This window comes from Pogoniulus pusillus, chromosome 6 (genome assembly GCF_015220805.1).
Source record: "Pogoniulus pusillus isolate bPogPus1 chromosome 6, bPogPus1.pri, whole genome shotgun sequence".
Taxonomy (NCBI): Eukaryota; Metazoa; Chordata; class Aves; order Piciformes; family Lybiidae; genus Pogoniulus; species Pogoniulus pusillus.
The window spans coordinates 29,379,114-29,404,852 of NC_087269.1; the positions used below are offsets into that span (position 1 = coordinate 29,379,114).

Here is a 25,739-nt window from a genome sequence, read left to right on the forward strand (position 1 = left end):
TGAGTTTTAAGGTCTCTTCCAACCCAAACCATTCTATGATTCCATTATTTCTTCTCCCATCATTCTCCCCACCAGCCCTTCTCCAAAGCTGGGGTTGCATCAGGTACATCTCTCCCCCTTCTTGCCCAGCCAGACTCTTTCTTTTATGGCTTCACTCCCTTGTCATTGACAACAACTGGGAATGAGATTTCTGGCTGTTTTGGTTTTTTGCTCTTGAGCCTTTCCCAGCACTTCTCACTGCTCTTTAAATACAGGCTGAAGAGCAGCTGAGTGTGGGATGCTTGAGGCAGCACTCAAAGCAGCTGTGTGACTGGTGATGTGCAGGTGGACCAAAGAGTGTGGCATGCAGAGGTTGTCTTCAAAAGTGGGAGAAGACAGCTTGGAATCAGGGAGAGCTTGTGATGACTCCTCAAAGTTTGTTTAATATGAATTTTCTTCCTTGGAATATGTCAAGTAGGTCCATTCCAAGGATAAAGTGCTGCACCCCTGGTCTCCCCCAGCAGAACCTCACAGTGGGCATGAAACAAGATGATTCAACACCAGAAGCCATATCCCAGCTTCTTCATTCCATCAGGCTTTTTACAACCTCTCAAAGGCAACAGACAAGCTCAACCAAGGAACAAACTCACAGCTGGAGCAACACATTGAGCTTGCTAAGAACCAGTCCCCAAGCCCTGGATCCCCTGGGCAAGTGGTGAAACCCAAATTGTCACCATAGCCTGTCAGGGTTCCTGCAGGGTTCTACACTTTGGCCACAACAACCCCAAGCAGAGCTACAGCATGGGGACAAAACATCTGAGAGCAGCCAGGCACAAAGGGAGCTGGGGGTGCTGGTAGAGAGTAGCTGAAGATGAGGCAGCAGTGTGCCCAGGTGGGCAGGAGAGCCAATGGCATCCTGGGCTGGCTCAGGAAGAGTGTGGCCAGTAGGACAAGGGAGGTTCTTCTGCCCCTGGACTCAGCACTGCTCAGGCCACCCCTTGAGTGCTGTGTCCAGTTCTGGGCTCCTCAATTCAAGAGAGATGTTGAGGTGCTGGAAGGTGTCCAGAGAAGGGCAATGAAGCTGGTGAGGGGCCTGGAGCACAGCCCTGTGAGGAGAGGCTGAGGGAGCTGGGGGTGTGCAGCCTGCAGAAGAGGAGGCTCAGGGCTGACCTCATTGCTGTCTGCAACTCCCTGAAGGGAGGCTGTAGCCAGGTGGGGTTGGTCTCTTCTGCCAGGCAAGCAGCAGCAGAACAAGGGGACACAGTGTGAAGTTGTGCAAGGTCTAGGAGGTCTAGGCTGGATGTGAGGAGGAAGTTGTTGGCAGAGAGAGTGACTGGCATTGGAATGGGCTGCCCAGGGAGGTGGTGGAGTCACAGTGCCTGGAGGTGTTGAAGCCAAGCCTGGCTGAGGCACTTAGTGCCATGGTCTGGTTGATTGGCCAGGGCTGGGTGCTAGGTTGGACTGGCTGAGCTTGGAGGTCTCTTCCAACCTGGTTGATTCTATGATTCCATGATTCTATGAACCCCACTGCCCTGCTGGGGGAGAACTGGGCAGCTGCCAGCACTCAGCAGTAGTTAGCAGCTCCCATAGCATTTTAACCATTTACAGGCAGCAATGGCAGCTCCCTCTCCCTTGGAGGTTCTTGCTGTCACCCAGCGCTTCTGGGACCAGCTTGTGTGGACACAAGCAGCAGCTCTGCTCTCTTGTACTGCAGTTTCACTGAACTTGGGTTTCTTTACTTGTTTTCAACTCTTTGCAAGAAGGGAGGTGAGCAGGTATTGAGTAGATGCAGGATACAGTATCACAGTATCACAGTATCACAGGGTTGGAAGAGACCTCTCAGATCATCAAGTCCAACCCTTTACCACAGAGCTCAAGGCTAGACCATGGCACCAAGTGCCACGTCCAATCCTGCCTTGAACAGCTCCAGGGATGGCAACTCCACCACCTCCCCGGGCAGCCCATTCCAGTGTCCAATGACTCTCTCAGGGAAGAACTTTCTCCTCACCTCCAGCCTAAATTTCCCCTGGCGCAGCCTGAGGCTGTGTCCTCCTTTAGGGCATAGGTTTAACTAATTTTCATGAGACTCAGTAAGAAGGACTGCAAGGTCTTGTGTTGGACATTAAGAGGAAGTTTTTCCCAACAGGGTAGTGCAATACTAGCACAGGTTGACCGAAGAGGTGGTGGAGGCCCCATCCTTGGAGACATTCAAGGCCAAACTTTATGGGGCTCTGATCCTGTTGGATATGTCCCTGCTGACTGCAGCCTGGGGGGAGTTGGACAAAACGAGCTTTAAGGGTCGCTTGCCACCCGCTGCATTCTATGGTTTTATGATGAAGGCATGGGGCAAGAGGGATGGGCGTGATGCTCATCTGGGTCCGTTCTACAGCCTGCCTCTCAACCGCGCTCCTGGAGAGGGATGTGAGGTTCCGTTCTGTGCTGCTGGCATCACGTCGTTGGTAGCAAAAGGCAGCCTTGAGCGATGGCTTTTAATCTGGGGTGAGTACAGTGGGGCACAGCCGGCTCTCGGGGGCTTGGTCCCCGGCTAAGGCGAAGGAAGCAGACGCTGTTTCGGGGCGGGGGGGGGGGGAGGGGGTCCCAGTGCCTAGCGCGTTGCGAGGCTCCCTCTTGTGCCCGCACATCCCTACTGCAGAGCGGTGCTTGGTCAGGGTTATTCCGTTCCTGCCTCGCAGCCTTGGGTTTGCGTGCCCATTCCCCCCCCCCCCCACGCCCCCTCAGCCTTTCTCGGGATGGGGGTGAAGATGATGATGATGGAGGCAGTGTGGAATAGAGGGAGGGGGAGCTGAGACCGGGAGCAGCTCACGGCTGGCAGAAGCGGGGCGGTGCCTCCCCCTCGGGTCCCCTCCCCGCCCCGCTCCGCCCCGTCCCGCCCCGTTCGGCGCCGGGCAGCCCGGCAGTGTGGCGAGGCGGGCGGGCAGGCAGGTCGGCTCCGCTCCGCTCCCGGCTCCGCCGCCATGCCGCCGCCCGGGCCCCGCCGAGCCGCCTTCAGCCTCCTCCTCCTCCTCCTCCCGCTGCTCCGCCGGGCGCTGGCCGCCGCAGGTAACGGGGGGAAATGGGTGGTGGGAAGGAAGTTTATCCAGGGATGTGTGCGGGGGCTGCTTTCTCCTCCCCAACCCCCCCCCCCCCCCCCGCCCCCAGATAAACTTCTCTGCAGTTTAACTCCTTTTTTAGGGGCAGCTCCGAATGTGCGTGCGTGGAGGGGGGAGGGTGTGTGCAGCCTTGGGACATTTGGTTCCTTGTATCATTTTTCGTCTTTAAAAATTGAGGTTCCCGGTGAGGGCTGAGCTACACTTGGAGTTGGGGGAGATGCTCCGAGCGATGCTCCTGGGGGTGATGCTCCCGGGGTTGCGGGTTGGCAGCTCCCCTCACCTCTTGCTTCTGCCTTTCTGCCTGCTCCTGGGGTATATCTTTATATTCATATCTCTATGTATGTATCTAAATATATTTATAGTTCTCTCTTATTTTGTCTTGGGAAAAGCAAAAACAAGCCCAGCCCCGCTGGGGTAGTGTCGCCGGCTGTGATTAACTAAGTGATTCTTCAGCCCTGGTTGTTTATTTTAATCTCTTCCCCCCCACCACACACACACAATAATATTATTAATAATATTTTGTTGTTGTTGTTCGTGACCTGAGGAGTTTTAAGGCTGGAGCTGCCAAAGTGAGCTTTTCCGATGGCTCTTCAAAGTTTCCTGTGCGCAACCCAATCTTGTGATTGAGATGCACTTAAATCCAGCCCTTCCGTCGGTGGTAATCCCTGCCACAGACAATAAACAGAGGCACGGCTCTCCTGCTGCCCTCCTCTGAGCAAATCCAGCCTTTCCGCTATATTTTCCACCTCCCCCCTCAAAATCCTTCTCTTTCAACTCCTCAACATCCTCAGGACTTTGTCCTTTGTCATCCTTTCCGTGGTGGCACAGCAAAGGTGCCGGCGTTTATCATCCAGGTATAAAATCATGTCCTGGAGTGTAGAGCTGGGAAGTGTAGCCCTGTAAAGTTTGATGGCTTAGTTATTTTTTTTTAGGGCTTGGAGGGGACCGCAACGATCACCGTGGGGGCTACGGTGATAGGCAAGGTGGTCTCATCCTGGTGGGAACTCGGGAGGAGAGCCCCTAGAGCTCGCTTCTTGCAAGCTGGTGGTGAGGGTTTGGAGGAGGCATCATGAAGCTGCGTGGCTCGGGCTTGTCAGCAGTTGAAAACATCTCCTGACAAGCTGATTTTCTAGGAAAATGAACCAAGCCTCCTCTTTTTTTTTTCTTCCTGAGGCGTAATTAAGGTGATGAGGAATTTCAGGGAGGGAGTTTAATTAGATTAATGTATTTGTAGGGATTTTTTTTTTTCTATACCGCCTCTGCCACACAAAGATCTCCACTGTGTCTCAGCAGATGGAAAACAGAAATGGCACTATTGACTTAGTCAGTGGCCTGGACCTATTGCTACTGCTGCTGCTGCTGCTGCAGCATCCTCCTCCTCCAGCCAGAAGAAACTCTCCCTTGCTGGAAAAAGGAATGTTGTGGATGCAGGGGATTGGGAAGGCTGGATTAGCCAGACGGCTGCGGGTCAGGGTTTAGCTGTGACTGAGCTGTTGGGGGGTTGCTGGGGTTGGGATGTTGGCTGGGGTGATGGTGCAGGGCCCCTTGTCTGATTTTTTTTTTGTTTGGGCTGGTGGTACAGGGCTCCTTGAGGGATGTTGTTTGGGTTGGTGATCCAGGACAGCCCCCTCTCCCCCCCTACACCACCACGCCCCATCCCATGCAGAGGTCTTGTTTTTTACCGAGTTCATGTGAGGGTTGAAATAAAACTGAGCAGGAGGGAGGGTTTGAAGAAGAAATAAAACAAAGAAAACAAGTTAAACCTGCCCAAGCTGGATCAGTTTGTGTCTGGGGAGCTTTCTACAGGCACCGCAGTTCATCTGGCATATGTAAATGTGTGTAAAGTTTTTAGTGGCAGAGCTGCAGGAGTGTTGTGTAGAGATTGCATGTGATGGTGCAGGGGAGGGAGCTGATGATGGGTCCTTAGCCCTGCCGATCATAGTCTCGGAATCCTTTTGTTTGCAAAAGACCTCTAAGATCCAACCATCCACACCACCATGTCCTGTAGTGCCGTGCCTGCACCTCCGAGGATGGTGTCTCCACCGCTGCCCTGGACAGCCTATTCCAAAGCCTGACCACTCCTTCTGTAAAGAAATTTTTCCTAATATCTAACTTAAACCTCTCCTGGCACAATTCCAGGCCATTTATAATTGATAATCCGCTCCCTTGCCTGGTTTTAAGGGAGAGGCACGAAGCAGAAACTCTCTTCCCCTTTTACTCACCAGGAATGTGCATGTTGTTTTGTGTTGGGTTTTCCAAGGCTGAGGGGTTTGGCGTTTGACACCCAGAAGCAGTCAGCCCACACGTCCTTGGCTCTGCTGCTGTGCTCTCTCCCCTGGAAGAAGGGAACCCCAGCTCCCACCCGTGTTGTTCCTCCCCACCACCAACCCATCCCAGTCCTGCTTCCCTCTCCTGTGTGTGCTGCTCTAAATGGGAAAACTACTTGGGGCGAGGATTGCTTAAGCTTGTTTGAGGCTCGTTCCCCATGGAGATTGTAGAAAGGCTGCTGAAATCCAGAGGGTGATGCTGGAGAGGGGCTTGGCTGGTGGGGGTGTTTGCAGGCAGGGTGACACTGCCATGCCAGTGAAGGACTGTCCTTCCATCCCTCTGCTGTACCACCATCAGGAACGGATGGATGGAGGGAGGGGGATATTTGCACCACTGCCCCCCCACTCTCATGGTTCTTGGGCTGGTCGTCGCAAGCAGACAATGGGGAAGAGATGCTCCATGACCTGTTGCTCACTAGGAAAGCCTGCCCTTGCAGGAGGTGGAGGCTTGCTTGAGGACGACAGTGTGTGGAAGGGTCTGCTCTGGCTTTCTGTCTCCTTCTCATTCACCTTCTCGGTTATGGAGCCTGCTCTGTCTCAGAAGTCAGCGCTGATTATATGTGATAGTGGCAAAATAGTGAAACACGGTGGGGGCAGGGGGGATGAAGAGAGAAATGGAGAACCAACTACTGTGAATGAAGCAAGCTCTCCTGGAGGTGGTGGCTGTGGGGCAGGGGAGAAAGCCACGTTGCAGTTTCTCTGTTTAGAACTCAGAAACGCAGCACTGCTGCCCCAGTGAGCAGCTTGGAGAGTCCAGCTGCATCCTTTACCTCCCGAATGAGGGCTCTTGGGTCCTTTCGGTGCTGTGCACACTGCTCCCCTTTCCCTCCTCATCCTAGCCACACGGGAATAAAGCATAAATAAATCTGTATTTTGGGGCAGTCGAACAAGCCGAGGTGATGCGAGGAGCTTGGTTTTACTTCCATTTCTAGGCAGCAGCAGTGCTTATAGAAGTCCTCGGCTCTGTGGTTTTCTCCCTCCCCAGCGTGTCTGGGGCTGGTGGGATCAGCCTGCCAGCCCCGTGGGTTATCAGGAGAGTCCCAAAGGCTATCTGGGGAGCCTGTAGGTTATCAGGATGTTCCACCAACAGGGCTTTGCTGGGCGAAAGCCTGGCTCTCCGTATCAGGGCGGCAGCAGGAAGCTCTGGGATGGGAGTTGAGGACGGGAAGGGCTGTATGGAGTCTGTGAGAGTTCATTACAGCAGATGTCGGTGCCATAAAGCCACAGGTTCCTGCTGTTCCCGAGTCGCTGCTATCCTCCTGGCTTTAGCCATGCTAATGCGGGGGAAAACATTCGCTGGAGCGAGGTGAGGTACGGAGGAGGGGGGGGGGATAAATCAGCAGCCCATCCCCTCTGCTTCCCTCCAGCCACCCCACTGCCTGTCTCCCCTTAGGCAGCAGGGAGGTTAATGAGGATGCAGAAGATGCCTGAGCCCCTCCTTGCCCCGCCGTGGCATTGTAGGTTCCACTGCCTCTGATTTTTGCTTTCGCTTAAAGCACCGAGCTGTAATTTACTGTGCTGTGCCAGCCACACCTGCTCCTGAGTCACGGTGTGGTGGCACTGAGCTGGCACAGCCCTGTCCCTCCGGCTGCTAGGGCTGGGGGGCTGTGTCCGGTGGCGCGAAGGCTCTGTTGCTCTTGCGGCTCCTCCTGGGGCGTTCGGCAGATCCTTCCCTGGCTCTGCCAGAGCGCAGCACCTAAAGGAAATACTCTGTGCCACGCTTCCCCTCTCCTCACCCCCACCAGACTGGAGCCTGGATGGTGCCCCAGCAGTGGTGAAGCAGTGCCTCAGTGGGATGTGGCTCCTGACATCACGCTGGGGCTCTGGAAGAAACTCCTGCGTGACCTGCAGTGGGCTGGGAAACGCAGACCCTTGCCTTAGGAGAGACAGCAAGCCGCAGACCCTTGCCTTAGGAGAGACGGCAAGCCCCAGACCCTTGTCTTAGGAGAGACGGCAAGCCCCAGACCCTTGCCTTAGGAGAGGCAGCAAGCCCCAGACCCTTGCCTTAGGAGAGACAGCAAGCCCCAGACCCTTGTCTTAGGAGAGGCAGCAAGCCCCAGACCCTTGCCTTAGGAGAGGCAGCAAGCCCCAGACCCTTGTCTTAGGAGAGGCAGCAAGCCCCAGACCCTTGCCTTAGGAGAGGCAGCAAGCCCCAGACCCTTGCCTTAGGAGAGGCAGCAAGCCCCAGACCCTTGCCTTAGGAGAGGCAGCAAGCCCCAGACCCTTGCCTTAGGAGAGGCAGCAAGCCCCAGACCCTTGCCTTAGGAGAGGCAGCAAGCCCCAGACCCTTGCCTTAGGAGAGGCAGCAAGCCCCAGACCCTTGCCTTAGGAGAGACAGCAAGCCCCAGACCCTTGTCTTAGGAGAGACAGCAAGCCCCAGACCCTTGCCTTAGGAGAGGCAGCAAGCCCCAGACCCTTGCCTTAGGAGAGGCAGCAAGCCCCAGACCCTTGCCTTAGGAGAGGCAGCAAGCCCCAGACGGCTGCTCAGATGACTTCTTTCACACCCATTCTCTCTTAGGAACCTGGAGGCCCTTAGCTCAGTGAAACACCCTCCCTAACACTCCCTAAATCGTCCAGCTCACTGTTGGGCTCGGACTAACACTTGGACTTTCGTTGTTGAGGCAGTTTTGGTGTGTGTGTTTCCCTTTAACTTCATGCTGGGGTGCCAGCGTGGAAGGTGGTGTCGTTCTTGAGAGTCCTGGCTGGGTTCTTAAAGGTCCTGGCTGGGTTCTGGAGGGTCCCAGCTGGGTTTTAGTTTAAAGCAGTGTTTTGATCTTGCTGGGGAGCAAAAAAAGGCAGAGGCTGCTTGAACGGGGGAGGCAGAAGGCAAGCAAAGCATCCCGGCTGTATGCAGTCATAGTATTTTTGAAGCCTCCTGGTTTTTTGGAGGCCTGACTCACGGCACAGGAATGCACTGGGCTGGCAGCCCCAGACCTGCTTCTTGGTGGAGGGGAAGAGCTGCTGTCTCCTCCTCCTGCTCCTTCTCCTCCTCCTCCTCCTCCTTCCCAGCCGGTTCCCCATCCCCTCTCCTCCCAAACCACCGGGATGGGCTGGTAGCTGCCACATGTTTGCTGAGCTTGGATTTTTAGGGGATTTTTTTTCCCCTCTCCTTTTCCTTTTGCTGATCTCTTTGCCAAAGGCTGAGGGAGTTGAGGTTGTTCAGTCTGGAGAAGAGAAAGCTCCAAGGGAGATCTTCTGGTGGCCTTTCAGGACTTAAAGGGGCCAAACAGAAAGATGGGGACAGACCTTTCATCAGGGCCTGTTGTGACAGGACAAGGGGAAGTGGTTTAAGCTAAAAGAGGGAGATTGAGACTGAAGAGAAGGAAGAAACATTTTACACCTGGGGGTGGTGAGACCCTGTCCCAGATTCCCCGGAGACACAGTAGAAGCCCCATCCCTGGAACCATTCCGGGTCAGGCTGTTTGGGGCTCTGAGCAATCTGCTCTAGTTGCAGATGTCCCTGCTGGCTGCACAGGGGTTGAACTAAATGACCTTTAAAGGTCCTTTCCAACCCACTCCATTCCATGATTCTCTGTTTTTTTCCATGTAGCTTTTTTTGATGGGGCAGCCAGGTGGGTTGTAGCAAACCCTGGGTTGGAGGTGAGGGAAAGGCAAGAGCTAGCTCCAAGATCAAACATGAGCCAGGCTGGGAAAGGGCAGGTGAAGCCACACTGGGAAGACAAGGAAAAGAGAAGGGAATCAGGAATTATTTAGCACGGGGCTTGCTCCAGCGTGTCCTGCATGCTGTCTTTAATCTCCTGTGAGTCCCTCCCCACTGCAGCCTGGCACAGCCCAGCTCAGGTCTCCTCAGCTCCACACAACCTTTGGTGGCTTCTCCCAGACATATTGCCCTGGCTTAGCTTTATGGGTTTTTTTGGGTGGGTTGTTTCCTGTTGCAGTGACCTCCCCCACACCCATATGAGTGTGTTGTATCTGCGTTAGGTTTGTAGTGAAGTGCCCAGAGTGGTGGGTCCTGGTCCTCATCCCTAAACTGGGGTTCCAGGAGCCTGCTACCTGGTGTAAGTTCTGGGGTATTGAAGCTTTTGGTGGTTGGGAATGTACTTGGAGGTAATCTGAATGAGGCACTTAGTGCCATGGTCTAGTTGACTGGCTAGGGCTGGGTGCTAGGTTGGACTGGATGACGTTGGAGGTCTCTTCCAACCTGGTTGATTCTATAAGTTTGGATCTCTGTGTTGGACTCCATGGGGGAAATTCAGGTGGGGAAGGTGAAAAAGCAAAGCAAGCCGTGTGTCACCACAGTCAATGGTCAGCAGCAGGCAGGATGTCTTACAGCTCAAGAGGATGAAAGTGTTTCCCTCTTTGGTGTGGACCCTGCTTTCTATCCTTCTGCAGCCTGCAGGACCAGGCTCTGCCAGGTGCCTCGCCTTGCTTGCATCATGCATGGAGACCATTGTGTCCTTCCTTCTGCTTCAGCACACAGCCTCTCTCCAGAGGCAGTTGATGGCCAAGCACTTGTTAAAGTGCTGGGAAGTATTTCCTTTCCAGCTAGCACATTGGTGACCTTGCCCTTTGCTGGGAGGAGGAGGAATTACTGGGTGCCTTGGGAGGTGTCTGAAGCCTCCTGAGGCATGTGGCTGGGAATGGCAGGAGTGGTGGTGGCACAGGAGTCCTCAAAACAGTCTATGACTGTGAGACAAGGCTTCTACTGGAGCTGGGTTTGTGCAGGTGAAATACTTGGGGGGTGGGGTGGGGGGGGCATCCCATTGCCTGCCAGGTGAGGCTTGGACTGGATGGATGGGGCTGATGTAGTCCCCCAGGATCTAAAAAAGCCAATGTTTTGAGCCAGTTTATTACTGTTTTCCTTTTTACCTTTGCTTCTTGTTTAATTTAAAGGCAGTGCTGGTTGCTTGGGTTTTTATTTCCACTCTGGGAGATGGAAGGCACAACTTGAAATACCTATTAAAGAGTAAGATACAGTGCTGGGCCCAGCCCTGTTCAATATCTTTATTGATGATCTGGAGCAGGGGATTGAGTTCAGCATCAGTAGGTTTGCAGATGACAGCAAGCTAGGAGCAGGTGTGGAGCTGTTGGAGGGTAGGAGAGCCCTGCAGAGGGACCTTGCCAGGCTGGATGGGTGGGCAGAGGCCAAGGGGATGAGATTGAACAAGGCCAAGGGCAGGGTTCTGAGCTTTGGCCACAACAACCCCAAGCAGCACTACAGGCTGGGGACAGAGTGGCTGAGAGAAGCCAGGCAGAAAGGGAGCTGGGGGTGCTGGTAGAGAGGAGCTGAAGATGAGGCAGCAGTGTGCCCAGGTGGGCAGGAGAGCCAATGGCATCCTGGCCTGGCTCAGGAGCAGTGTGGCCAGCAGGACAAGGGAGGTTATTCTGACCCTGTACTCAGCACTGCTCAAGCCACAGCTTGAGTGCTGTGTCCAGTTCTGGGCTCCTCAATTCAAGAGAGATGTTGAGGTACTGGAAGTGTCCAGAGAAGGGCACCGAAGCTGGTGAGGGGCCTGGAGCACAGCCCTGTGAGGAGAGGCTGAGGGAGCTGGGGGTGTTTGGCGTGGAGAAGAGGAGGCTCAGGGCTGACCTCATTGCTGTCTGCAACTCCCTGAAGGGAGGCTGTAGCCAGGTGGGGTTGGTCTCTTCTGCCAGGCAAGCAGCAACAGAACAAGGGGACAGAGTCTCAAGTTGTGGTGGGGGAGGTCTAGGCTGGATGTTAGGAGGAAGTTGTTGTCAGAGAGAGTGATTGGCATTGGAATGGGCTGCCCAGGGAGGTGGTGGAGTTGCCATGCCTGGAGGTGTTGAAGCAAAGCCTGGCTGAGGCACTTAGTGCCATGGTCTGGTTGACTGGCCAGGGCTGGGTGCTAGGTTGGACTGGCTTAGCTTGGAGATCTCTTCCAACCTGTTTGATTCTATGATTCACTTCTAGAAGAGGCGAAGTGAGCAGAGCTCTAGCTTTGCTCCAAACCCCCAGAGCTGTTCTCTGCTTGCATTTAGGGGTTGGACTGTCCCTTTCCCTGGGGGAATAAATCCATTTGGGCAGGAAAGGAGACCTGTAGAGATTTGCAGTACATCTTTGGCAGGAGGTGTGGGGGTGTTATCTCTTCCACCTCCATCCCTTTGGCCCACAGTTCTGATCAGCAGCACCTGTACCTACATGTAGATCTCCACTCTCACTTCTCTTCCCCATCTATTTATTCCCATGGAAACTGGGAGGGGAGAAGGTGCTTGTCTGCACCAGGAGCAATCCCTTCCCTGCCTGAAGACATGGGACTGTGAGCAAGGGCTGTCCTAATCAGTACAACCCACTCCTCAAGCCAGGCACAAAAGTCAGATGCTGGCATCTCTCATGCTTCCATGGGGGGGGAGTCTTCACCAAGGCTCCAGGAGCAACCTTTGCTGCTCCCTTCCTTCGCAGGCCTGCGCCCAGCACGAAAGCAGAGGGATTGTGTCCCTTTGAACGAGCGTGGAAAATCTCATTTTGAGAGGTTTAATGCATATTAGCTGCATCTGCCTTTCTTTTGAGCTGAGGCCACCGTGAGAGAGGAGGGCAGCACTTGTGAGGGCAGATGCTTGGCACCCAGGCAAGCCTTGGGGAGTCTGCGGGGGTGAGCCTTGACCGGAGGATCCATGCGGATGGATTGAAGGGGATGCTAGAAAGGGATGGAAACTTCTGCCTGTGAAACTGTCACAGGGGTGGAGAGATGGAATAGAGCTATAGAATGGTTTGTGTTGGGAGGGACTTCCAAAGGTCCAGCCCCACTGCAGTCAGCAGGGGCATCCTCCAGTAGATTGGGTTGCTCAGAGCCTTATTGAGCCTGACCTTATGATTCTAACCTGCAGAGCATCCGCAGCCACATCTCAGCCTTTGCTTGCTTCACCCCAGTCTGCCACCAGTAGCAAAACACTTAGAATCATAGAATCAACCAGGCTGGAAGAGACCTCCAAGCTCAGCCAGTCCAACCTAGCACCCAGCCCTATCCAATCAACCAGACCATGGCACTAAGTGCCTCATCCAGGCTTTGCTTCAACACCTCCAGGCACAGCAACTCCACCACCTCCCTGGGCAGCCCATTCCAATGCCAATCACTCTCTCTGACAACAACTCCCTCCTAACATCCAGCCAAGACCTCCCCCACCACAACTTGAGACTATGTCCCCTTGTTCTTTTGCTGCTTGCCTTGAACATCTCCAGGGATGGGGCCTCAACTACCTCCCTGAGCAACCTGCTGCAGTGTTCCACCACCCTCATGGTAAAGAATTGTTCCTAACATCCAATCTGAGTCTATCCTTCTCTTGTTTTAAACCATTGCCCCTTGTCCTGTCACTGCAGGCCTTTGTAAGCAGCCTTCTTGCAGACCCCCTTCAGGTACTGAGAGGTTTCTGTTTGGTCACCCTGGAGTCTTCTCTTCTCCCGGCTGAACAACTCCAGCTTCCTCAGCCTGTCCTCACAGGACAGGTGTTCCAGTCCCCTGATATCTTCTTGGCCCCTTGGTATGGCTGCCAAGGTGTGCTCTGCATGCAGATGTGGGATTGCTTTGGCTTGCCTCAGGGTGGGATTCAGCACACCCTGACTGGTGGAAGGAAACGGTGGTCAGATGCAAGTGAGATGTGTGTGAGAGTTTTAGTGCAGTGTGATGCATGGAAAACGCTTCTGTAAGACAGGGTGAGGCTTCCCCCCACCAGACATCCCTCCCTGCTGAAGTTGTGTGGAGGTGGACACGGTGGCTGATGAGCCATAGGAGCTCTGCAAAGGAGAGGCTTGCACTGGGCAGGGAGGTGAGAGCATGGCTAAGATGAGACCAAGTCTTTCTCCACCCTGACCTTGTTCTGCTGATGCCTTGTGAATCTTCTCTTTTGCGGAGTGACTCCTGCCCCTGGAGCTGCTGCTGGCCTGGAAGTTGTCCCTGGTTGCCCTCTTCTCACCACAATCCTTCCTCAACTGGCAGCATTTAGCATTTAAATGCCACTAGGAGTGCTCCTGGGAGCAGAATGAGCTGTCCACCTCCGGGTGGGTCCCTTGGTGTACCTGCCTCTCCTGGGGTGGTGGTAAGCTGGAGGGACAAGACATGAAATGAGTCCAGGCTTCCTGGCAGGATGGCTTGCAGGGGCAGGAGGCTATTAAGAGGGTTGTGTTGCATTGTATATCGTGGGAGTTGTCCTTAGGCAGGAGGTTTGGGAGCCCAGAAGCTCCTCAGGACAGGTTTAAATGGGAGAAGTGACACACCTGGAATGCATTGTCTCTTCCTGTATGAGGTTGCTGTCTGTGAGCGTCCTCAGTGCTTTCTAGGCTGTGAGGTTTTGACTTTATTCATGCATGAGCACATTCACCCAGCAGTGGCTGAAGGTACCTCAGCAGGAGACCTTGCTTCATTGACCTTCCAGATGTCAGCTGGGTGCGTGTGATCTTGGCAGCTCGTGGCCTGGACAGATTCACTCTGATTTGGGACAAGAACTGGCTGGAGAGCTGGGCCCAGAGAGTGGTGGTGAATGGTGCCACATCCAGCTGGCAGCTGTCACTAGTGGTGTGCCCCAGGGATCAGTGCTGGGCACAGTCCTGTTCAGTATCTTTATTGATGATCTGGAGCAGGGGATTGAGTCCAGCATCAGTAAGTTTGCAGATGACACCAAGCTAGGAGCAGGTGTGGAGCTGTTGGAGGGTAGGAGAGCCCTGCAGAGGGACCTTGCCAGGCTGGATTGGTGGGCAGAGGCCAAGGGGATGAGATTGAACAAGGCCAAGTGCAGGGTTCTACACTTTGTCCACAACAATCCCAAGCAGTGCTACAGGCTGGGAACAGAGTGGCTGAGAGCAGCCAGGCAGAGAGGGAGCTGGGGGTGCTGGTAGAGAGTAGCTGAAGCTCAGGCAGCAGAGTGCCCAGGTGGGCAGGAGAGCCAATGGCATCCTGGGCTGGCTCAGGAAGAGTGTGGCCAGCAGGACAAGGGAGTTCTTCTGCCCCTGTGCTCAGCACTGCTCAGGCCACAGCTTGAGTGCTGTGTCCAGTTCTGGGCTCCTCAATTCAAGAGAGATGTTGAGGTGCTGGAAGGTGTCCAGAGAAGGGCAAGGAAGGTGGTGAGGGTCCTGGAGCACAGCCCTGTGAGGAGAGGCTGAGGGAGCTGGGGGTGTTTGGCGTGGAGAAGAGGAGGCTCAGGGCTGACCTCATTGCTGGCTACAAGCCCCTGAAGGGAGGCTGTAGCCAGGTGGGGTTGGTCTCTTCTGCCAGGCAAGCAGCAAGAGAACAAGGGGACAGAGTCTCAAGTTGTGTCAGGGGAGGTCTAGGCTGGATGTTAGGAGGAAGTTGTTGTCAGAGAGAGTGATTGGCATTGGAATGGGCTGCCCAGGGAGGTGGTGGAGTCACAGTGCCTGGAGGTGTTGAAGCAAAGCCTGGCTGAGGCACTTAGTGCCATGGTCTGGTTGATTGTAGAGGGCTGGGTGCTAGAATCAAAGAATGTCAGGGGCTGGAAGGGACCTTGAAAGATTATCTGGTCCAGCTGCCCTGTGGTTGGACTGGCTGAGCTTGGAGGTCTCTTCCAACCTGGTTGATTCCATGATTCTCTGTGCTGGGAAGCTGGAGTTCTTCCTTTTGGATGGTGATGACCATAGTTGGAGGACCAAGAACAATTGAGATGAAGGAATGATGCTTCAGAAGGTTTTATGGAGATGGATGAACAGAGCTTCCTTCCACTTGCTTGCCTCACTGCCACCCTGGGGGGGGTTCTTCTTGCATGGCCTGTGAGAGGGGGCTGGTCCCTTTCACACGCCTGTGATGCCCCTGTGGAGAACCTCACCGTCCTACGCCACCACTGGGCCCTGCTATTGGCTCGCTCTGTTTGGCTTGGCTTGAGGACCAGAAGGAGGGTGTTTTCCAGCAGCCTGGAACTGGCTGCTATTTAAAACAGCCCCCAGAAAAAAAAACACTGTGGTCTGCTGCTTGCTTTTCATCCACGCAGCCAAATGGAGCCGAGCGAGCAAGCAAGCATCCCCACCCTCACCTGCAGGGACATCTCTGCTGAAGGCTTTGCAGGGCCTGCAAGTGAAGCCAGCAATTAGTGCTGGTCATGAGGGTGGATCATACAGTGCTGCCCTGCTGTCTGCTGTGGTCTGGCATGGGGCCATTGCCTCCTTTTGGATGGCCGCTGCCCGGGTCTGCGATCCCAGCAGCCTCTCTCCTTCATCCCTGTGTATCCCAAACGGGCTGAGGATGCTGCTCGGGTGGCAGTACCTTCTGGATGGTGCTGTAGTGATGTTTCTGTGCTGGAATAGTATTTATGAAAGTTTTTCTTCTCCCCCAGCCCTCTCCCACTTGACAAAGGTGAATTGTGCAGGTGTGCTTTACATGGAAGTATGGCTCCTAAGTGCAGTTACACAGCAGTTAACAGTTATCAGTGCTCTGGGGTCAGAGAATCATAGAATCAAGCAGGTTGGAAGAGACCTCCAAGCTCAGCCAGTCCAACCTAGCACCCAGACCTCTTTAATCAAGCAGACCATGGCACTAAGTGCCTCAGCCAGGCTTTGCTTCAACACCTCCAGGCACGGAGACTCCACCACCTCCCTGGGCAGCCCATTCCAATGCCAATCACTCTCTCTGACAACAACTTCCTCCTAACATCCAGCCTAGACCTCCCCTGACACAACTTGAGACTCTGTCCCCTTCTTCTCTTGCTGCTTGCCTGGCAGAAGAGACCAACCCCACCTGGCTACAGCCTCCCTTCAGGGACTTGTAGACAGCAATGAGGTCTGCCCTGAGCCTCCTCTTCTGCAGGCCAAACACCCCCAGCTCCCTCAGCCTCTCCTCACAGGGCTGTGCTCCAGGCCTAGGCTTGTTGAAAGGTGTTCTTCCCCAGCTTGTTGTCTGTTCTGCTTTCTGAGACCTCTTTCTTTAGGCTAAATGTTGTTGACATTCTTTGTTGGGCTGGAGAGAAGCTGTTCCTCTGCTCAGGAGCAATTCAGGGGGGCTGTGACATGGCTCTGTAGGGTCTGCTTTGATGTGCACCGGTTGGGAACAAGCAGTGGGTGACACAGTGTCGCTGCTGGGTGCATGCCCAGCTCCATTAGCACAACTGGTCACCTTCTTGTGGCCTTTCAGCATCTGAAGGAGGCCTCCAGAAAGCTGGGCAGGGACTTTTGAGGCTGTGAGGGAGTGCCAGGACTAGGGGGAATGCAGCAAAGCTGGAGGTGGGGAGACTGAGAGTGGAGGTGAGGAGGAAGTTGTTGATCATGAGAGTGGTGAGAGGCTGGAATGGGTTTCCCAGGGAGGTGGTTGAGACCCCATGGCTGGAGGTGTTTCAGGCCAGGCTGGCTGAGGCTGTGTGCGGCCTGCTCTAGGGTAGGGTGTCCCTGGGCATGGCAGAGGGGTTGGAACTGGCTGATCCTTGTGGTCCCTTCCAACCCTGCCTGATTCTATGAGCTGGGCCTGCAGGCTAATGCTTTGAGCTGGAAGGAAGTAGAGGTGGCAATTTGGGCTCCCCTGCCCTCTCCACCCACGCATTCCCATCTGGGTTTGTGGTTCCTCTCGTCCTGGTCTTCAGAGGAGGAGATGCTTGACTTGCTTGTGGCAGCAGGTTTGCCTGCAGGACGTGTGCTGCCTGCTGCTGTCTGTCATCTCTTTTTTTGGCTGCTTTTCTGCAGTCACATCCCTGTGAACCTCTCCTTCTGCACGCCGGCGTCGGCACTAAAGGGATTTGTTCCAGGAGAGGGGATTTGGCTGCATGGTTGTGGAGTGTGGAGCCAGTTGGGTGACCGGCAGCCAGAGTGTGGTGGTGCTGGGGTGTGCACTTCCAAGGGCTGCACCCCTTTCTTTTTCCATCTTTGTCATCTCTTTCTTCATCACACCTATCCATGCTGAATGAGAGGTCTTATGGGGAGCAGCTGAGGCAGCTCAGGTAGTTTAGTCTGCAGGGAAGGTGGCTGAGGGGGGACCTCCTCTCTCTCCACAGCTCCCTGAAAGGAGGTTGCAGTGAGGTGGGGGTCAGTCTCTTCTCTCAAGTAACCAGTGACAGGACAAGAAGAATTTGCCTCCAGTTATACCAAGGGTTGGATATCAGAAAGAATTCCTTTACTGAAAGAATACTGGACTCATAGAATCAACCAGGTTGGAAAAGACCTCCAAGCTCAGCCAGTCCAACCTAGCACCCAGCCCTGGCCAATCAACCAGACCATGGCACTAAGTGCCTCAGCCAGGCTTGGCTTCAACACCTCCAGGCACAGCCACTCCACCACCTCCCTGGGCAGCCCATTCCAATGCCAATCACTCTCTCTGACAACAACTTCCTCCTAACAGCCAGACTAGACCTCCCCTGCCACAACTTGAGACTGTGTCCCCTTGTTCTCTTGCTGCTTGCCTGGCAGAAGAGACCAACCCCACCTGGCTACAGCCTCCCTTCAGGTACTTGTAGGCAGCAATGAGGTTTGCCCTGAGTCTCCTCTTTTGCAGGCTGCACACCCCCAGGTCTCTCAGCCTCTCCTCACAGGGCTGTGCTCCAGGCCCCTGACCAGCTTCATTGCCCTTCTCTGGACATGTTCCAGTACCTCAACATCTCTCTTGAATTGAGGAGCCCAGAACTGGACACAGCACTCAAGGTGTGGCCTGAGCAGTGCTGAGTATAAGATAGACAAACATTGGACCAGAGTGCCCAGGGAGGTGGTGGAGTCCCCACCCCTGGAGGTGTTGAAGCAAAGCTTGGCTGAGACACTTAGTGCCATGGTCTGGTTTATTGGCCAGGGCTGGGTGCTAGGTTGGAGTGGATGAGCTTGGAGGTCTCTTGAACCTGGTTGATTCTATGATTCTATGACCCCAGAGCACTGATTATTGGACACACTCCAGCACATCCACATCCTTCTTGTAATTTGGGCTCCAGAACTGGATGCAGTACTCCAGGTGGGGTCTCACCAGAGTGAAGTAGAGGTGGAACCTACTTGCTTCCACATGTTGAGGTCAAACCTCCAGTGTTCCAGTTGCTATCCACTGCCCCATGTCCTATCACAAGACAACACTGAGAAGAGCCTGGCCCCTTCTCCTTGACACCCACCCTTCAGATATTTGCAAGACCCCCCTCTCCTTCTGCTCTTCTCCAAGCCAAGCAGCCACAGATCTCTCAACCTTTCCTCATCAGAGAGATGTTCCAGTAACTTCATCATCTTTATGACCTCTCTAGAATCCCACAGTGCTTAGGGGAATCCCATTTTTGGATAGCAGGAGTTGGATTGCAGGAGTTACAGCCTGATGGCTAATCCCTATCCTGGGTAGTGGGTGCATCAGCTACCTTGTTAGATCACTGGATGCATCTGTGTGTGTATATATATATAAATATATGTGATGAAACTCAGGATATAGAGGCAGATATTTCAGAGCCTAACATTTGTACCCCGAGATAAAACTGCTGGCTCTACCCAGAGCTGGAAAAGCGAGCTGCAGAAGCTGGGAAGAGGGTTGGGTTTTGTTTGGGCTGAACGGTGACTAACAGGAGTTGAGTTCTTCAAAACCAAAGGCTTGGGATTAGAACTGGTTATGCAAACTGGGGAGAATTGGGCAGGTTCCTTTTGTAGTCTCCAGCAAAACCCCAGGAGTTCTGGGGCGTGTTGGGGCTTGGTCCTGCTGGTGGTGGAAAGGTGGGGGGGGGGAAGTGAACCCACGCACTGGTGTTGCAGACAAGGTCCCAGTTGACTGGGAAGGATCCCAAGGGATAAGTGGGAGGGAAAGCCCCAGGTTGCTGCAGGGTTTTGTCTGTCCAGCTAAAAGATTGAGTAACAACCATCCTAAAACCACAACAGATCAAAAAGATGTGGTTTGGGGGGAGGCTTTTTTTGAAGTGTTTTGATAATGTCCTCTGCTGTGAGCACAGAGTGAAAGAGTTGGGGCTGTGCAGTCTGCAGCAGAGGAGGCTCCCAGGTGACCTTCTTGTGGCCTTCCAGTGTCTGAAGGGGGCCTCCAAAAAAGCTGGGGAGGGACTTTTTAGGTTCTCAGGGAGTGCCAGGAGTAGGGGGAATGGAGCAAAGCTGGAGGTGGGGAGATTGAGGCTGGCTGTGAGGAGGAAGTTGTTGAGCCTGAGGGTGGTGAGAGGCTGGAATGGGTTGCCCAGGGAGGTGGTTGAGGCCCCATGGCTGGAGGTGTTTAAGGCCAGGCTGGCTGAGGCTGTGTGCAGGCTGCTCTAGGGTAGGGTGTCCCTGGGCATGGCAGAGGGGTTGGAATTAGATGCTCCTTGTGGTGCCTTCCAACCCTGACTGATTCTATGATTCTAATGCCTGCTAAGAGGGATTTGTGCTGCGCTCAGCTCTGTGAACCTGTCAGGCTCACTGGTCCCATGCTGCTGAAAATACACCAATATAGAGGATTTGGGGTTGGTTTTGTTTTTTGCTCTGCTGTTCGTTGCCCCTGGCCTGGAGGGTGGTGTGGGGTACACTGTCATGCCAGCAATGCTTGGCAATGGCAGTTGGGCTCACAGACCACAGGGCTTCTGGTTTCTATCACAGCCTGTGCTGTTTTGGCCAGGGGCATCCATCCATCCATCCATCCATCCATCCCACAGCTCTCCCAGGCTCTGTGAGGCACTTTGGGAGTGTGGTGGTTTAAGGACACTAGAGGAAAGGGAAAAAATAATCGAGTAGGAGTGTCTTCATGAATTTTTCACTTTGTGCCCCTGATGCAGGATGGGGCTGGCTGATGTCTTGCTTCTCGGGAAGGCAAAGCAATGCTCCGTAAAAATCCTTCTCGCCGTTTCCCACTGGCTCAATCCTCCTGGCTGAACAAAAACCAGCTTAGGCTGCCATCATCTCTTTGTGGGGAGAAAAGCCTGGCTGCTGGATGAAGCAGAAAATGAGATGAAAACTGCCTAACAGGAAAATAAAGGATGAGTTTCATGCGTGGGGAGGGGAAAAGAGAAGCTGAAGTTGCTGCTTAGACCTGTTGGTGGCTGCTGTTGCCCTTTGAGCATCCTCTGACCACCCAGTGCCTTGACATTGCTTTGTCAGTTTGCTCTCCTAGCATCTAAAGGGCTTGCTCCTGATTCTGTCTTCTGCTAGCAGAGAGGTATCAGGCTGGAGGCTCAAGCAGGATGGTTCTTTGGTGGTATTTGGCCAGCTAGGGAAGGTAAAACCCTGACTGCAGAGCAGGTTTTTGTTGCTGCCTCGCACTTTCCATCTCCAGTAAGCTACTGATTCTGTCTCTGTTAGTATTTATGGACAGGCTGTAAGAGGACCAAGCAGGTTCAGTCAGGTTGTTAATGATCCCTGCAGGAAACTGCAAAGCCCACAAAGAGTCTCAGCCAAGGGATTTGACTGCAGCTTCTGCCAGTGCCCATCTCCTGCCCGTGGAGAGTGGCGGGGAGGGCTGCCTGCACCATTCCCCACTTCAGGAGGAAAGGACTTGGATTTGTGTGCCTCTGGGAGGCAGGGGAAAGGAGAGTGTGGTGTGTGAGGCTGTGGAAAGTATAAAGGGGAGAATGCAAACCATATGTTCCTGCCAGGGTCAAGTTGCAGAGCTAAAACCAGCAGGGAAGTGAAAGGAGCTGGAGTCCTGTAGTCTGGCTGCGCTTTGCATCCTGGTAGGTGTGGGAGGGGGTCCAGCATGGCCTCCCAAAGGATGATTTTTAAAGCATAAACCCACCTGAAAAGATGATTCAGGGCCTTGCTGTGTCACTGGTGTGCCATTTATTTAGGGCTGGGGTCCAGGACTCTTTCCAAGCCCTTGGTGCTTCTATAAATAATCACAACTCTTTTTCTGACCTCCGTCAGTCTGTAAGATCAATTCCAACCATCAACCCAGCACCACCACGCTCATAGAATCAGTCAGGGTTGGAAGGGACCACAAGGATCAGCCAGTTCCAACCCCCCTGCCATGGGTAGGGACACCCTACCCTAGATCAGGCTGCCCACAGCCTCATCCAGCCTGGCCTGAAACACCTCCAGCCATGGGGCCTCAACCACCTCCCTGGGAAACCCATTCCAGCCTCTCACCACTCTCATGCTCAACAACTTCCTCCTCACAGCCAGCCTCAATCTCCCCACCTCCAGCTTTGCTCTATTCCCCCTAGTCCTGGCACTACCTCAATAAACCATGTTCCAAACTGCCATGTTTTTAATACCTGCAGAGCTGGTGACTCCATCTCTGGGCATCCTGTTCCAGTGCCTGATCCCTCTTTCATTGAAGAATTTTTTCCTAATATCTGATCTCAGCCTCCTCTGTCACAACCTGAGGCTGTTTTTCCTCTTGTCCTGCCACCAGTAACTTGGGAGAAGAGACCAAGCCTCATCTTGCTACAACACCAAGGATGCTGGGAAGAAGTTGTCCTGTGTTCATGGCATTCTGGAGTTTCATAGGTAGTCAAGGGAAGGAGCTTTTTGCAGGGCCTGGAGTTGCCTGCAGCTCACTGGAAAAGCAAGGCTGATGTTTTGCTGTGCACTGTGGCTGTTCTCCTTCCAGCTACAGAGTGGAGAGTCAGGTGAGAAGGTCCATTTTTCCCTTCTTGGAGTGGAAAAAGTTATGTGCAGGCAGCATGGAGAGTTGTACAGGCTTCAAACAGAAGAGATGTGAGCTGCATGGAAGTTATAGCTACCTGAAAGGCAGTTGTGGAGGGGTTGGTGCTGGTCTCTTCTCACAGGTAAATAGAATCAGAAAATCAACCAGGTTGAAAAGACCTCCAAGCTCAGCCACTCCAATCTAGCATCCAGACCTCTACAATCAACCAGACCATGGCACTAAGTGCCTCAGCCAGGCTTTGCTTCAACACCTCCAGGCACAGCCACTCCACCACCTCCCTGGGCAGCCCATTCCAATGCCAATCACTCTCTCTGACAACAACTTCCTCCTAACAGCCAGCCTAGACCTCCCCTGCCACAACTTGAGACTGTGTCCCCTTCTTCTCTTGCTGCTTGCCTGGCAGAAGAGACCAACCCCACCTGGCTACAGCCTCCCTTCAGGTAGCTGTAGACAGCAATGAGGTCAGCCCTGAGCCTCCTCTTCTGCAGGCTGCACACTCCCAGCTCCCTCAGCCTCTCCTCACAGGGCTGTGCTCCAGGCCCCTCACCAATAGTGACAGAACAAGAGGGAATGTCCTCAAGCTGCAACTGAGTAGGTTTAGACAGGACATTAGGGTTTTTTTTTCCCCTACAAGAGTGGTCAGGCATTAAAATTGGCTGCCCAGGGAGGTCTGGAGTCACCAAGCCTGGATGTGTTTCAAGGTCAGTTGGATGTGATGCTTGTGGATATGGTTTAGGGTGCATCTTGTAGAGTAGGGATATCAGTTGGACTTGGTGATCCTGAGGGTCTTTTCCAACCTGAATGTTTCTGTGTGCTTTTAAAGAAGAACCCCCAAAATAGGGGGAGTGGTGAGGTCCCACTGCAAACTTCTCCTTTGTTGTTTTTGTTTGGGGTGGGGTTTTTTGGGGGGCCATTTTTAAGCTGGGAAACATCTTTTGTTTCCAAAACTAAAGGCATGGAGACAATCTCTGGTTCCCCCAACCAGCTCTACGGAGCTGTTTGCAACCTGTCAGCTTGGTAACCATCTGCTCACAGCCTGCAGGGACCATGCTATATATATGGGATGCAGGAGAAGACCAACATCACTGTTACCTCCTTCCTCCCTCCCTCCTTCCACCTCGTGGGAACAGCCCTGGGGTCCATCCTTCTACGTGGGGCACAGCATCCTCTTAGATCATGCACGGAGAGGAGCTCCTGTGCCTAAGACACACAAAATCCTGATGGATTTTTCTATGGTTGCCTGTTTTATTTCAGGGATTTGCTTATTTGTTTGGATGAGATTTCTTTTTTTAGCTTGGTTTCCTAAAAAAACCAACAAACCAACCCAAAAAAACAAACCCCAACATCCAGACTTGATCTTACAGTTTTTTCCTGCTGTCAGTGTGCTTGCAGCCCTCCCCCATCTTTGACTCCCAAGTAGATATCTCACAATTAAGAGCCTGCCTGATTAGGAAATTAGCAATAGAGTTGTTGTTGGTTTGGTTTTTTTCTTTAGCTGGTTGGCCACTGAGAGGGATCTATTAATATCCTCCCCCCCAAAACCAACCAAACAACAACCACCCTCCCCAAAAGAGCCCCAACCCAACAAACAAGCATCACACACTTCACACTTGCCACCTACTATTGGGGAACACAAACAGCATGTGGGTGTGGAGTCTTTTGAGCAGCAGGTCTCCAGGAAAGTAGGTTTCATTCTGCTGTTCACGGGGGCTGTGTAGTTTTGGCTGAGATGAAGTACCTCAAAGAATGAAGAAGGATGTTGGATACACCTTAAGTAAGGTGAGAGGAGCACTTGAAGGGTGCCTGCAGGTCAGGGCAAAAGATGGTTTTGCAAGGCTCTGCAGTCCAGCTGGAGGGTAGGGATCCATCCAGAGGGACCTGGACAGGCTGCAGAGGTGGGCACAAGCCAACCCCAGGAGCTTCAGCAAGACCAAGGGCAAGGTCCTGCAGCTGAGTGGAGGCAATGCCAAGCACAAATGCAGGCTGGGCAGGGAGTGGCTGGAGGGCAGCCCTGAGGAGAGGGACTTGGGGGTGCTGCTGGAGGAGAAGCTCAACAGGAGCCAGCAGTGTGCACTTGGAGCCCAGAAAGCCAAGCAGAGCCTGGGCTGCAGCAGGAGAAGTGTGGCCAGCAGGGCCAGGGAGGTGATTCTCCCCCTCTGCTGTGCTCTGCTGAGACCCCACCTGGAGTCCTGCATCCAGTTCTGGAGCCCCCAATGCAAGAGGGATGTGGAGATGCTGGAGTGTGTCCAGAGAAGGGCCAGGAGGATGCTGAGAGGGCTGGAGCAGCTCTGCTGTGAGGACAGACTGAAAGAGTTGGGGCTGTGCAGTGTGGGGAAGAGGAGGCTCCCAGGTGACCTTCTTGTGGCCTTCCAGGATCTGAAGGGGCCTCCAAAAAAGCTGGGGAGGGACATTTTAGGCTGTGAGGGAGTGCCAGGACTAGGGGGAATGGAGCAAAGCTGGAGGTGGGGAGATTGAGGCTGGAGGTGAGGAGGAAGTTGTTGATCATGAGAGTGGTGAGAGGCTGGAATGGGTTTCCCAGGGAGGTGGTTGAGGCCCCATGGCTGGAGGTGTTTAAGGCCAGGCTGGCTGAGGCTGTGTGCAGCCTGCTCTAGGGTAGGGTGTCCCTGCCCATGGCAGGGGGATTTGAAGTAGATAATTCTTGTGGTCCCTTCCAACCCTGACTGAGTCTATGATTCTAAGACTCACAGACTGCATCATGTTGGAAGGGACCTTCGAAGGTCATAGTGTCCAACCCCACCCCTGCAGGCAGCAGGGACACCTCCAACTAGATCAGGCTGTGTCGAGTCACATCAAGTCTGATCTTGAATGTCCAGGGATGGGGCCTCAACTACATTTCTGGGCAGCCTGTTGCAGCGAGGCATGTTGAAGTCCTGGAATGTGTCCAGAGAAGGGCAAGGAAGCTGGTGAGGGGCCTGGAGCACAGCCCTGTGAGGAGAGGCTGAGGGAGCTGGAGGTGTTTGGCCTGCAGAAGAGGAGGCTCAGGGCTGACCTCATTGCTGTCTACAACTGCCTGAAGGGAGGCTGTAGCCAGGTGGGGTTGGTCTCTTCTGCCAGGCAAGCAGCAACAGAACAAGGGGACAGAGTCTGAAGTTGTGGCAGGGGAGGTCTAGGCTGGATGTTAGGAGGAAGTCGTTGGCAGAGAGAGTGATTGGCATTGGAATGGGCTGCCCAGGGAGGTGGTGGATTTACTGTGCCTGGAGGTGTTGAAGCCAAGCCTGGCTGAGGCACTTAGTGCCATGGTCTGGTTGTTTGGAGAGGGCTGGGTGCTAGGTTGGACTGGCTGAGCTTGGAGGTCTCTTCCAACCTGATTGATTCTATGATTCTAAAGAACTTCCTCATGATGTCCAACCTAATTCTCCCCTGCTCCAGTTTCAAACCAGTGCCCCTTGTCCTGTCACTCTGAGCCCTTCTAAACAGTCCCTCCCCAGCCTTCCTGTAGGTCCCTTCAGATATTGAAACATATCTCCAAGGTCTTCTTGGAACCTTGTCTTCTCCAGGCTGAACAGCCCCAGCTCTCCCAGCTTTTCTTCAGAGGAGAGTTGCTGCAGGCTCTGTAATCATCTATATGGCCCTCACCTGGACCTGCTGCACCTGTTGGCAGATGACCTTTGCTGCAAAAGGAGATGGCCTTTTGCTCATGATGGCTGAAGGGGAAGCAAGAGGGTGAGAATGTCTTTCACCTGGGTCAGCTGAGGAGGAAGGGATGCATGTCCTTGGATTCTTCTTTGGAAGAAATCACTTGGCATGTTGGATGTTTGGCCCCTCACTTCAAGAAGGGTGTTTTGGTGCTGGAGTGTGTGCAGAGAAGGACAATGAAGCTGGTGAAGGACCTAGAGAACAGGTCTGGTGAGGAGCAGCTGAGAGAA

The 25,739-nt window shown here is 53.7% G+C and overlaps 1 protein-coding gene across 2 annotated transcripts in view; it reads left to right on the plus strand.

The window, feature by feature from the left end:
* The first annotated feature begins 2,909 nt into the window (after positions 1-2,909).
* Positions 2,910-25,739, plus strand: part of UNC5B (unc-5 netrin receptor B) — a 100,658-nt gene continuing 77,828 nt past the window's right edge. For both annotated transcript variants that reach the window (XM_064145059.1, XM_064145060.1), the window contains exon 1: positions 2,910-3,039. In XM_064145059.1, the coding sequence (XP_064001129.1) occupies positions 2,955-3,039 (85 nt within the window). In that variant the 5' untranslated portion in view covers positions 2,910-2,954. The remainder of the gene's footprint in view (positions 3,040-25,739) is intronic.